At 47.9% G+C, this 13,343-nt stretch overlaps 1 protein-coding gene across 1 annotated transcript in view; it reads right to left on the reverse strand.

The window, feature by feature from the left end:
- Window positions 1-10,519: 10,519 nt before the first annotated feature.
- The window catches only part of LOC137300457 (tetratricopeptide repeat protein 28-like), a 389,600-nt gene continuing 386,776 nt past the window's right edge, over window positions 10,520-13,343 (reverse strand). The window contains exon 23 of the mRNA XM_067969521.1: window positions 10,520-10,958. Coding sequence (XP_067825622.1) covers window positions 10,743-10,958 — 216 coding nt within the window. The 3' untranslated portion in view covers window positions 10,520-10,742. The remainder of the gene's footprint in view (window positions 10,959-13,343) is intronic.

Genomic DNA, 13,343 nt, shown 5'->3' on the forward strand with positions numbered 1-13,343 from the left:
ACACTCAAGCAGCTCGACACCATCCAGGACAAAGAACCACGCTTCATTGGCACCCCATCCACCACCCTAAACATTCACTCCCTTCACCACTGGCACACAGTGGCTGCAGTGTGTACCATCCACAGGACGCACTGCAGCAACTCGCCAAGGCTTCTTCGACAGCACCTCCCAAACCCACAACCTCTACCGTTTAGAAGGACAAGGGCAGCAGGTGCATGGGAACAACACCACCTGCACGTTCCCCTCCAAGTCACACACCATCCCGACTTGGAAATATATCGCCGTTCCTTCATTGTCGCTGGGTCAAAATCCTGGAACTCCCTTCCTAACAGCACTGTGGGAGAACCTTCACCACACGGACTGCAGCGGTTCAAGAAGGCGGCTCACCACCACCTTCTTAGGGCAATTAGGGATGGGCAATAAATGTTGGCCTTGCCAGCGACGCCCACATCCCATGAACGAATAAAAAAAAAACACAGAAGGTGCCATTCAGCCCATTGTTTCTGTGCTGTGCCTTTGTTAGAGCTATCCAAAACTTATCCCACAGTCGGTGTCGGCTATGGCTCAGTGGGCCGCACTCTCGCCTCTGAGGCAGAAAGTCATGGGTTCAAGCCCCACTCCAGAGACTTGAGTACATAATCCAGGCTGACACTCCAGTGCAGGACTGAGGGAGTGCTGCACTATCAGCGGTGCCATTAAACCGGGGCCCTGACTGCCCCCTCAGGTGGATGTAAAAAATCCCACAGCACTATTTCAAAGAAGAGCAGAGACATTCTCCCTGGTGTCCCGGCCAATATTTATCCCATAACCAACAGATTATCTGGTCATCATCTCATTGCTGTTTGTGGGATCTTGCTGTGCACAAATTGACTGCCATGTTGCCTACATTGCAACAATGACTACACTTCAAAAGTAGTTAATTGGCTGTAAAGTGCGATGGGATGTCCTGAGGTTGTGTAAAGAGCTGTATAAATGCAACCCTTTCCTTCTTTCTTTACCTTTTTTACTTCAAGTGCTTATCTTCTCTTTCCTTAAAAGAGGCAGTGAACTTCTCCTTGTGCGAACCATTCCCTACGGCACCAATTCTGTGAAGAAATCTCTCCTCTCTTTCTTGGTGACAATTTCAAAATGATGACTCCTTGTTGCTGTCTCCCCAACCAATGGAAATCCATCTTTCCCTATTTACTCCAACTTAACCTTTCACCCTTTACAAAACTTCCATTAAATCCCCCTGTGGCCTTCTCTTAATGCAGTGGAAAGAATCCCACTGTCTCCAGCAACTGAGAGCCAGATGGAGATGTTAAAGTTTAGAAGTGGATTTGTTTGTGAGGCTGTTTTAGATCCAAGGTGTATGTTTACAATGTCACTGAAAACTCTATGGAACCTCTATGGTCTATTACCGGTCCATAATTGCAGCAAGACCTCTTTACTCTTATACTCCAACCCCCTTACAATAAAGGCCAACATACCATTTGCTGTACTTGCACGTTAACTTTCTGTGATTCGTGTACAAGGACACCCAAATCCCTCTGACTACCAACATTTCTTAGTCTCTCACCTTTTAAAAAATATTTTGCTTTGCTATTCTTCCTACAAAAGTGGATAATTTCACATTTCCCCACATTATACTCCATCTGCCACCTTCTCGCCCACTCACTTAACCTGTCTATATCCCTTTGGAGCCTCTCTGTGTCCTCCTCACAGCTTACGTTCCCACCTAGTTTTGTATCATCAGCAAACTTGGATACATTACACTCGGTCCCCTCATCTAAGTCATTAATATAGATTGTAAATAGCTGAGGCCCAAGCACTGATCCTTGCGGCACCCCACTAGTTACAGCCTGCCAACCCGAAAATGACCCTCTGTTTTCTGTACATTAACCAATCTTCAATCCATGCTAATATATTACCCCCAATCCCACGAACCCTTACCTTGTGTAACAACCTCTGGTGTGGCACCTTATCAAATGCCTTTTGAAAATCCAAATATACGACATCCTCTGGTTTCTTTTATCTACCCTGCTGGTTACATCCTCAAAAAACTCTAATAGATTTGTCAATCATGATTTCCCTTTCATAAAACCGTGTTGACTCTGCCTAATCATATTATGATTTTCTAAGTGCCCTGTTACTATGTCGTTAATAATAGATTCCAGCATTTTCCTTACTACTGATGTCAGACTAACTGGCCTTTAGTTCCCTGTTTTCTCTCTCCCTCCTTTCTTGAATAGCGGGGTTACATTTGCTACCTTCCAATCCACGGGGACCATTCCAGAATCTAGAGGTTCCTGGAAGATCAAAATTAATGCATCCACTATCTCTGCAGGCACCTCTTTTAAAACACTAGAATGTAGGCCATTAGGTCCAGGGGATTTATCGGCTTTTAGTCCCATTAATTTCTCCAGTACTTTTTCTTTACTAATCTTAATTACTTTAAGTTCCTGACCCTCATTAGCCCCTTGGTTCCCCACTATTTCTGGTATGTTTTTTGTGTCTTCTACTGTGAAGACAGATACAAAATATTTGTTTAACGTCTCTGCCATTTGCTTATTCCCCATTATAATTTCTCCTGTCTCAGCCTCTAAGGGACCCATGTTTATTTTTGCTAATCTCTTCTTTTTTACATACTTGTAGAAGCTCTTACAACCTGTTTTTATATTTCTTGCTAGTTTACTCTCATATTCAATTTTCTCCCTCTATCAAATTCTTGGTCATCCTTTGCTGGTTTCTAAAACTCTCCCAATCCTTAGGCTTACTGTTCTTCTTGGCAACATTGTAAGCCTCTTCTTTTAATCTAATACTTCTTTAGCTTCTTTAGTTAGCCATGGTTGGATCACTTTTCCCATGGAGTTTTTATTGCTGAAGGGTATGTATATTTGTGGAGAATTATGAATTATTTCTTTAAATGTTCGCCATTGCTTATCTACCGTTATAGCTTCAATCTAATTTCCCAATCTACCTTACGATCTTGGGATGGATGAATCAAAGTTAATGGGAAGTACACAATCGGCCATGTGTGTGGGCTGGAACAGCTCCAGATGCGGCCAGTCAACAGTGGAGTGTCCTAGTATTTAAATCCTTCCATCGGACTGGCGATGCGCGCCTGTTATGTCTTAAAATGGAAATCTGCTGTATGTATTCGATCAGTTAATTTTCATTGGTATTTCTGTGTTGCTCCCACTCATAGCCCCTCAGTCACGATCCCTGGTGACTGCTATCAAAGGATTTGAATCAACACTAGTAAATTGCCCATGGGAAGTCGGAGGGAGTGATGTCTCTGAGCTGTCTGTGTTGCAGGTTTTCTTTTTGTCTGCTGTTCTGGTTTGTGTGTCTGCTTCCAGTCCCTGAATGGTCTCCCTGCGTCTCAGTGACCAGAGCAGAACCCAAGGTGGGTCTGACCAGAGGTCTGTACAGTTTGATCACTACCTCCTCTGACTTTACTCTGCTATCTTGGTGAGGTAGTTCAACACCTCGGGGATGGCCCTGCTATCTACACTGGAAGTGAGTTAAATAATAGGGCCTTCTCCAAGCTACCTGCACTTCAAAAGGATGAGCAGGAGTAGGAGACAGGATCAGGAGAACAGGAGACAGGAGACGGGATCAGGAGACAGGAGACAGGAGCAGGAGACAGGAGAAGGAGACAGGAGACGGGAGCAGAAGACAGGATCAGGAGACAGGAGACAGGAGCAGAGACAAGAGAAGGAGACAGGAGACGGGAGCAGAAGACAGGATCAGGAGACAGGAGACAGGAGCAGGAGACAGGAGAAGGAGACAGGAGACGGGAGCAGAAGACAGGATCAGGAGACAGGAGACAGTAGCAGGGGACAGGAGCAGGGGACAGGATCAGGAGGCAGGATCGGGGACAGGAGACGGGAGCAGGAGACGGGAGCAGGAGACAGGAGACAGGAGCAGAAGACAGGAGCAGGAGACAGGAGAGAGGATCAGGAGGCAGGATCAGGGAACAGGAGCAGGAGACAGGATGACAGGAGCAGGAGACAGTAGACAGGAGCAGGGGACAGTAGACAGGAGCAGGAGACAGGATACAGGAGAGAGGAGACAGGATCAGGAGGCAGGAGACAGAAAACGGGAGCAGGAGACAGGATCAGGAGACAGGAGACAGGATCAGGAGACAGGAGATAGGAGCAGGAGACAGGATCAGAAGACAGGAGAAGGAGCAGGATACAGGATCAGGAGACAGGAGCAGGAGACAGGATCAGGAGACAGGATCAGGAGACAGGAGACAGTAGCAGGGGACAGGAGCAGGGGACAGGATCAGGAGGCAGGATCGGGGACAGGAGACGGGAGCAGGAGACGGGAGCAGGAGACAGGAGACAGGAGCAGAAGACAGGAGCAGGAGACAGGAGAGAGGATCAGGAGGCAGGATCAGGGAACAGGAGCAGGAGACAGGATGACAGGAGCAGGAGACAGTAGACAGGAGCAGGGGACAGTAGACAGGAGCAGGAGACAGGATACAGGAGAGAGGAGGCAGGGACAGGAGACGGGAGCAGGAGACAAGAGACAGGAGCAGGAGACAGGAGAAGGGAACAGGAGATGGGAGCAGGAGACAGGATCAGGAGATGGGAGCAGGAGACAAGAGACAGGAGCAGGAGCAGGGGACAGGAGCAGGGGACAGGATCAGGAGGCAGGATCGGGGACAGGAGACGGGAGCAGGAGACGGGAGCAGGAGACAGGAGACAGGAGCAGAAGACAGGAGCAGGAGACAGGAGAGAGGATCAGGAGGCAGGATCAGGGAACAGGAGCAGGAGACAGGATGACAGGAGCAGGAGACAGTAGACAGGAGCAGGGGACAGTAGACAGGAGCAGGAGACAGGATACAGGAGAGAGGAGGCAGGGACAGGAGACAGGAGACGGGAGCAGGAGACAAGAGACAGGAGCAGGAGACAGGAGAAGGGAACAGGAGATGGGAGCAGGAGACAGGATCAGGAGTTGGGAGCAGGAGACAAGAGACAGGAGCAGGAGCAGGAGACAGGAGACAGGATAAGAAGGCAGGAGACAGGAGGCGTGAGCAGGAGACAGGAGACGGGAGCAGGACGACAGCGGCTTTGTTTAAATTTTCCGTAGACCAGCGAGAGGCTGAATGCAGAATGCGAAGAGGTTAAAAGCTGTCAGTCGTGGCTCAGTGGGCAGCACTCTTGTCTTTGAGTCAGAAGGTTATGGTTCAAGCCTCACTTCAGGGACCTGAGCACATAATCCATGTTGACACTCCAGTGCTGCTGGTCTTTCAGATGAAACATTAAACTGAGGCCCTGACTGTCCTCTTAGGTGGACGTAAAAGGTCTCTTAGCAATTTGTCAAAGAAAAGCCGGGGAGTTCTCCACGGTGTCCTGGCCAATATTTATCCCACAATCCATATTACTAAAATAAATTATCTGGCTTATCTGGCCATTTATCTCATTGCTGTTTGTGGGATCTTGCTGTGTACAAATTGGCTGCTGTGTTTCCTACATTACAACAATGACTACACTTCAAAAGCACTTTATTGGCTGTGAGGCACTTTGGGTCGTCCTGTAAGGTGCTAGATCTTACTTTCATTCTTTTTCCTTTGCGTAAGAGGTAAGGAAATCATGTAAAGGAGAATGTTTTTAAACTTACCTGAATTTGGGCTGAATACTTAGAAAAGGAGAAAAGTTTTTTAAATTAAACTTGCCTGAATTGTGACTGGAGCCACTGCACTGGGCAGTGTACAGGTTGAACAAGCCGACAGCACCACCTGCTGTACACAGTGACCTGCCGATAGCTGCTCTGTTCACCATGGGATGTCATAGAATCATAGAAAGTTGCGGCACGGAAGGAGGCCATTCGGCCCATCGTGTCCTTGCCGGCCGATAAAGAGCGATCCCGCTTAATCCCACTTTCCAGCACTGTCCTATCGCAGTGCCACCTAGAGGTATGACGGGGAATGCTGATGCCCAGAAAGGAGTGCACAACATCTGTCCTGGATTCAATCTGATGGATTTCATTATATTTCTCTCTTTATTCAGACTATCTCTCATTTTTTTCCTCTAATATCTTTGGTTACTCTCACCTATTTAAATCGCACCAAGTGGTGAGGATGGGAATTTCTTTAGGAGTTCCCAAACTGCTATAGGATTTGGAGAAGGAAGATGGGTTTCTGAGAGGCCAATTAATGCCACTGCAACAACATCTGAGGTGTTTTGTCCGTATGGAGTACTACCCTGGAACCCGCGCTTATAGACTCTCCATGTGTACTCGGATCTGTCTTTGTCGCCTCTGTCACAGTTGTATCACTTACTGCACAACCCCATCTGGAAGATGGGAGGCTCCTCCTGCAGAGGGAAAGTTCCAACAGCCTCTAGATGTCCGCAACCTTCTGGCCAGCCACAGGAGGTATCTGCCACACCTGGCAGCCTGCAGTGCACACATGGATTAAGCAAGTGCCAAATGCTAAATGTTTGTAAAGATCCCTGTGGAGTGGAGCATCAGCTGGACAGGGTGCGGAGCTTCCACTGGGTTCCCTTGAAGGCAAGGAGTCAAAGGTAACAATCTTATGGGCAGCGGGGCTCTTCATCGAAATCCCCATGGACAGAAAGGGGCCTCATTTTAATCCCCATGGATGGAAAGGGGCCTCATCATAATCCCCATGGACGAAAAGGGGCCTCATCGTAATCCCCATGGACAAAAAGGAGCCTCATCATAATCCCCATGCACAGAAAGGGGCCTCATCGTAATTCCCATGGACAGAAAGGGACCTCATTGTAATCCCCACGGAGAGAAAGGGCCTCATTGTAATCCCCATGGACGGAAAAGAAACCTGATCGTAATCCCCATGGACGGAAAAGGGACCTCATCGTAATCCCCATGGAGAGAAAAGGGCCTCATTGTAATCCCCATGGACGGAAAAGGGACCTCATCGTAATCCCCATGGAGAGAAAAGGGCCTCATTGTAATCCCCATGGACGGAAAAGGGACCTCATCGTAATCCCCATGGACGGAAAAGGGCCTCATCGTAATCGCCATGCACAGAAAAGGGACCTCATCGTAATCGCCATGGAGAGAAAGGGGCCTCATTGTAATCCCCATGGATGGAAAAGGGACCTCATCGTAATCCCCATGGACGGAAAAGGGACCTCATCATAATCCCCATGGAGAGAAAAGGGCCTCATCGTAATCGCCATGCACAGAAAAGGGACCTCATCGTAATCCCCATGGAGAGAAAGGGGCCTCATTGTAATCCCCAGGGAGAGAAAGGCTCCTCATTGTAATCCCCATGGAGAGAAAGGCTCCTCATTGTAATCCCCATGGAGAGAAAGGCTCCTCATTGTAATCCCCATGGAGAGAAAGGCTCCTCATTGTAATCCCCATGGAGAGAAAGGCTCCTCATTGTAATCCCTATGGAGAGAAAGGCTCCTCATTGTAATCCCCATGGAGAGAAAGGCTCCTCATTGTAATCCCCATGGAGAGAAAGGCTCCTCATTGTAATCCCCATGGAGAGAAGGGCTCCTCATTGTAATCCCCATGGAGAGAAAGGCTCCTCATTGTAATCCCCATGGAGAGAAAGGCTCCTCATTGTAATCCCATGGAAAGGCTCCTCATTGTAATCCCCATGGAGAGAAGGGCTCCTCATTGTAATCCCCATGGACGGAAAGAGTTTACACACAATTAATGTTCAGGGGCATGAAAAGTTTAGGCATATCAGTGGCCCTTATCCAGGATGTAGCCATGTGGCCTTGATTATCCAGCAGTCAATGTATGCATATTTTTTGAAGGAGAGGAAACACTGGCGGAGAGATGGTATGTTCATTCTTCAATTATTCAAAGGCTAGAGAATGAGAGGACTTGTGCACATTCAGTGAGCTAATTATAGTCAGGGGGCATCAGTGCAATCCCTCCCCAACATTACCATCCAATATTGGGTGTTTTTTTGCCAAATATTCCCTTGGGTTCAGTGTCCCTGTAAGTGTACCTCATGTCCCCTACAATCTGGAGTGCACCCATTTATGCCCAATATCTAGTTAAATGATAGCACGATGCAGGGATTGTAACAGTGAACCCTTGCTCCGTATAACGGTTACTGAAATATCGCAGGTACCACCACATGCATTCTCCTTTTATGGAGGCAGACTGAAAAGTACACTATCTTTGTCCATTCAGAGCTCAGTTGTTAGTTTTATGGGTAAATGCACCACCTAGTGCCCTACTGAGCACCACAGAGTAGGAAAGCTCCAGATTTGATCCTTGGTCTGTACTGAGTTAGATGATCTCAGCCAGCATGGTAACTATAGCATTACAAGTCACCGCAGCGTCTCTGGGCTCGGGAGGGATGGCAGTCCGTTCGAGTTTCCACTCCTGATCACTATTCAGTGACCCAATGCTGGAAAGTGTTTGTGTGCAAAGTTAAGTGAAGATAGGATCGGGCTTGCCTCTAACGGCCTCCGTGTCAACACTCACTGATTCGACTCACATTTAAAGAATGGCCATTTGGGGTGAGGTCACTGGTCGGAGTCTAGAATCGTACCCAGTGGAAGTCAGCTCCTTCAGGAGAGGAGGGGAGATAATTGGATCTCTATTTAAAACTGCACGCTCATCTGGATGGTGATGAATCTGTTACCAATTTGTGAGATAAACTGCACGAGAGGGTAGTCTACATTTCCAGGGCATTGAAACTGCGCAGGAGGGAGAATAGCTTTATTGTACTGATCACCAATAAGAGTTAGATGTTTGCTCATTCATTGGTGTGTGGAGTTAATGTATTCCAACAAAGTACTCAGTGTCAGCCAATAAGAATTGTGTTTACTAAATCCTTTTCTTGAGTTCACATCATTCCACCCAGAGGAATCCATGCTTCTCATTTGGGATGGTCTCTGTTCCTATTGGGCGATTTTCTGCCAACCATGTAACCATGGATCCTGCACTGTTGTTTTAAGATTGACAAACAGCGAATGAGTCACAACAGCAGATACAATCTGTTAATTCCATCAAAGACGCAAAATACAACCGAGAAACAGCCATCGATTTACTCACTAAGAGTCTTCCTGGACTTGGAGAGTTTTCCTCTGTCTTGAGGGGATCTTGAAGGTGTTGGTTGTAAAGGAGACTAGGACACCGGTCCCAATTGTTGATTAGTCTGTAACAGTGAGGCAATGTCTGGCCCAGCTGCGAGATCCAGGACCAAGGCTGGGATCCAGGACCAATCTTTGAGGTAATTTGTGGCTAAAAAGGGGAGTGATTGCAGGGAGGGAGAACTCCGGCCCATACTGACCTCTCACTGAGTATCTGGAGGGGGAGTCAGTGGACATGGCTCTTTGCCAAAGTCCCTCAAATATGTAACTGGATTAAACTCTTTGAGAAAAATAAGCCTGGTACACTACGTTGGTCTTCAACACACAATCATATGCCGAGGGCTTGGTGCCAACCAGGGCCGGGTACTGGTGGAACTACGATTGATGGAACCTAACATTTGCCCATGCTGTGGTCAAACCAGCTCTTATCAATTGTCTACCGACCAATTTGTGACTGTCCTTCTTAGGGGAGAGGTACACTCAGCCTCTTTAGTGAGGTGTCTCCAAGGTGACATGCCTGGTGGTGGAAGTTCAGTACCAAATCAGCCCTCTCTGGCAGACTTGGTAATCTGATACCTCAGCCAGACTGGTCCTTAGTGCTCCAGGGCATTGTTGATTGAGAATCCTGGCTGGCTCACCGACTGAACCGACCTGTCGCTGGGGGCTGGGATTCTTGCTGCCAATTATCCACGTGGAAAGTGAAGAAGGCATTTGCCCTTGTGAACCATTTGATGCATCTGTGCATTGTAGATTGACTGATGTTGTTTATGTCCCCTGGGGTAGCTTGGAAGGAGCTGGAGGCTGTTGCTGCTATTTATAGGGTCAGGTGGCACATCTCAGTCATTCCCTCCCGGCTGAAGCAAGCATTCCCAGGTAGGGTGTACCTGGACCTGTCCACTCAGCTGGCAGGTGCGGCTCATCCACCTCTGCAGCCAGCAAACTTGCTTCGCATTGCTCTCTTCATCCTTTTTTCCCTTGAAAAAGTCAAATAAAGAGATGCATTCAATCCAGTGCCCATTCTAAGAGTTTAGGCTCTAGCAATGGAAAATGCAGGTATACAGCTCTCTGCCAGGCCGGAATGTGTCTGTCCTTGTTCAGCGGGCTGCCTGCACAGCACAATTCCAGAAAGGCAATCAAGGAACTCTGCTTGTCTGGTAATTGTCTTTCATTAGCATAACATTTGCGGCCTTAATTCTCTGCCGGATTTCCCGCACATGCTTCCCAGGCCGACAGGGCCAATCCCACTGGCCGGAAAATCTACCCCTTCTTCATTATACCTTCCCAGGTGGTGCAGGTAGGGAGGCTGCATTAACATCCCATGTGTATCAGTGTTGAGCTCATCCAGGACACCTGCACAACCGCTACAGTCGGCAGCTCCTGCCAGTCATTGGCAACCCATGCCACCGGCAGCCCTCCCTCCCCCCGTGTGCACTCACGGTGTTACAGATTCAGTCACTGAGGGAGGCCACGGCTTCTGGTTGGGGAATTGGTTGCTGAGTTTATTCAAATGGTCAGATCATTTTATGTCAGTGTTTGAGAGTTGCTGGGATCTCAGAAAATGTTAAATGATGATGTCTGCATTTGCATAGGTTCCTGTTTAGAGATATCACGTCGCACATCAGCACACACATACACAAATACAAGCATGGCCTCACACACGCATGTACACAAACACACTCACATAGATGCAAAGCTACAGTGTCAGGGCAATGGATCAATAAAAGGCAGGAAAAGGTCTTTGACTGCAGCTCTGTGTCGATGCCGCACATTCTCCTCTTGTTCCTTTATGATCTTCTGTGCAGTCGAGCGCAGTGCAACGTTCTGTGAAACAGGGATGGGTGGGGGCTCGTCTAAGGGGGTCCGGATATCGCTGGGGGTTCTGGGCCCTTTGACCTTCACCTTCTTTGGAGTGCAGTCCTGTTCAAACAAAAACGTAATGAGTCAGAGGGGTGGGAAACATTCAGCTTATCCTGGGGTACTCCAGGTAAGTGAATCATAACATACACCTCCGATGACAGCATGGTAGGGAGAAGCAGATCAGACACATAATTGTATGGCTTGAAAGATGGTGTAGAAAGCAAGGATTCAGATTTCTGGAGCACTGGAATGAGCTTTAGGTAGGGGGAAGGTCTTTATCTAAAGCGAACCAGTATTGATGGCCTCCCAAAGAGGGTAAATAGAACGGTGGAAGAGGATTTAAGCTAAAGAATCACAGAATAATACAGCACAGAAGGAGGCCATTTGGCCCATCGTGCCTGTGCCGGCTCTTTGAAAGAGCTATCCAATTAGTCCCACTCCCCAACACTTTTCCCATAGCCCTTCAAATTTCTCCTTTTCAAGTATTTATCCAATTCCCTTTTGAAATTTATTACTGAAACTGCTTCCACCACCCTTTCAGGCAGCGCATTCCAGATCATAACAACTCTCTGCGTAAAAAAAATTCTCCTCATCTCCAAGCTGGATTTTTTTTGCCAATTGACTTAAATCTGTGTCCTCTGGTTACCGACCCTTCTGCCACTGGAAACAGTTTCCCCCTATCGACTCTATCAAACCCCTTCATAATTTTGAACACCCCTATTAAATCTCCCCTTAACCTTCTCTGCTCTAAGGAGAACAATCCCAGCTTCTCCAGTCTCTCTACGTAACTGAAGTCCCTCATCCCTGGTACCATTCTAGTAAATCTCTTCTGCACCCTCTCCAAGGCCTTGACATCCTTCCTAAAGTGTGGTGCCCAGAATTGAACACAATACCCCAGCTGGGCCCTAACCAGTGTTTTATAAAGGTTTAACATAACTTCCTTGCTTTTCTACTCTATGCTTCTATTAATAAAGCCCAGGATCCCATATGCTTTTTTAACAGCCTTCTCAACTTGTCCTGCCACCTTCAAAGATTTGTGTACGTGCACCCCCAGGTCTCTCTGTTCCTGCACTCCCTTTAAAATTGTACCATTTAATTTATATTGCCTCTACTCATTCTTCCCACCAAAATGCATCAGGGCAAGGGCAGATCTGAAAGCATATGGAGAGGTGATAAAAATAAGGGGGAGATAGGGACAAGGATGTGGAGAAGGTTAGTGAGGGAAAGAACAAATAAAAACGGCAAAGAGTACTGAAGCATGTCATTGGTCAGGGTGCAGCATTTATATGTGAACCTAAAAAGGATTAGAAATAAGCAGGGGATAGATTTTATCAGCCTGGACAGGATGCAGGAGATGGATTTTATCAGCCTGGACGGGATGCAGGGGATGGATTTTGTCAGCCTGGGCGGGATGCAGGGGTTGGATTTTATCAGCCTGGGCGGGATGCAGGGGATGGATTTGATCAGCCTGGGCGGGATGCAGGGGATGGATTTGATCAGCCTGGACAGGATGCAGGGGATAGATTTTATCAGCCTGGACGGGATGCAGGGGATGGATTTTATCAGCCTGGACGGGATGCAGGGGTTGGATTTTATCAGCCTGGACGGGATGCAGGGGTTGGATTTTATCAGCCTGGGCGGGATGCAGGGGATGGATTTGATCAGCCTGGACAGGATGCAGGGGATGGATTTTATCAGCCTGGACAGGATGCAGGGGATGGATTTTATCAGCCTGGATGGGATGCAGGGGATGGATTTTATCAGCCTGGATGGGATGCAGGGGATGGATTTTATCAGCCTGGACGGGATGCAGGGGTTGGATTTTATCAGCCTGGATGGGATGCAGGGGTTGGATTTTATCAGCCTGGATGGGATGCAGGGGATGGATTTTGACAGCCTGGATGGGATGCAGGGGTTGGATTTTATCAGCCTGGATGGGATGCAGGGGATGGATTTTATCAGCCTGGATGGGATGCAGGGGATGGATTTTGACAGCCTGGATGGGATGCAGGGGATGGATTTTGACAGCCTGGATGGGATGCAGGGGTTGGATTTTATCAGCCTGGATGGGATGCAGGGGATGGATTTTGACAGCCTGGGCGGGATGCAGATACACACAATGCAGCAATAGCTAGGGGTGCAGATACATAGAATGAAGGAACAGAGAGAGCTAGTGGTGCAGATACAGAGAATGAAAATACAGGGTGAGCCAGGTGTGCGGATACCTTAAGTGTAGGAACAGAGGTGGTAGGGGTGCAGATACATTGAATGCAGGAACGAAGAGAGCTTGGGCGCAGATACATAGAATGCAGGAACAGAGCGGGTAGGTGAGCAGATTCATTGAATGCAAGTACAGAGGGAGCTAGGGGTGCAGATACAAAAAAACAGTGACAGAGAGCTGGGGGGCAGATACATAGAATGCAAGAACAGAGAGTGCTAGGGGAT

The sequence above is a fragment of the Heptranchias perlo genome, chromosome 31 (genome assembly GCF_035084215.1).
Source record: "Heptranchias perlo isolate sHepPer1 chromosome 31, sHepPer1.hap1, whole genome shotgun sequence".
Taxonomy (NCBI): Eukaryota; Metazoa; Chordata; class Chondrichthyes; order Hexanchiformes; family Hexanchidae; genus Heptranchias; species Heptranchias perlo.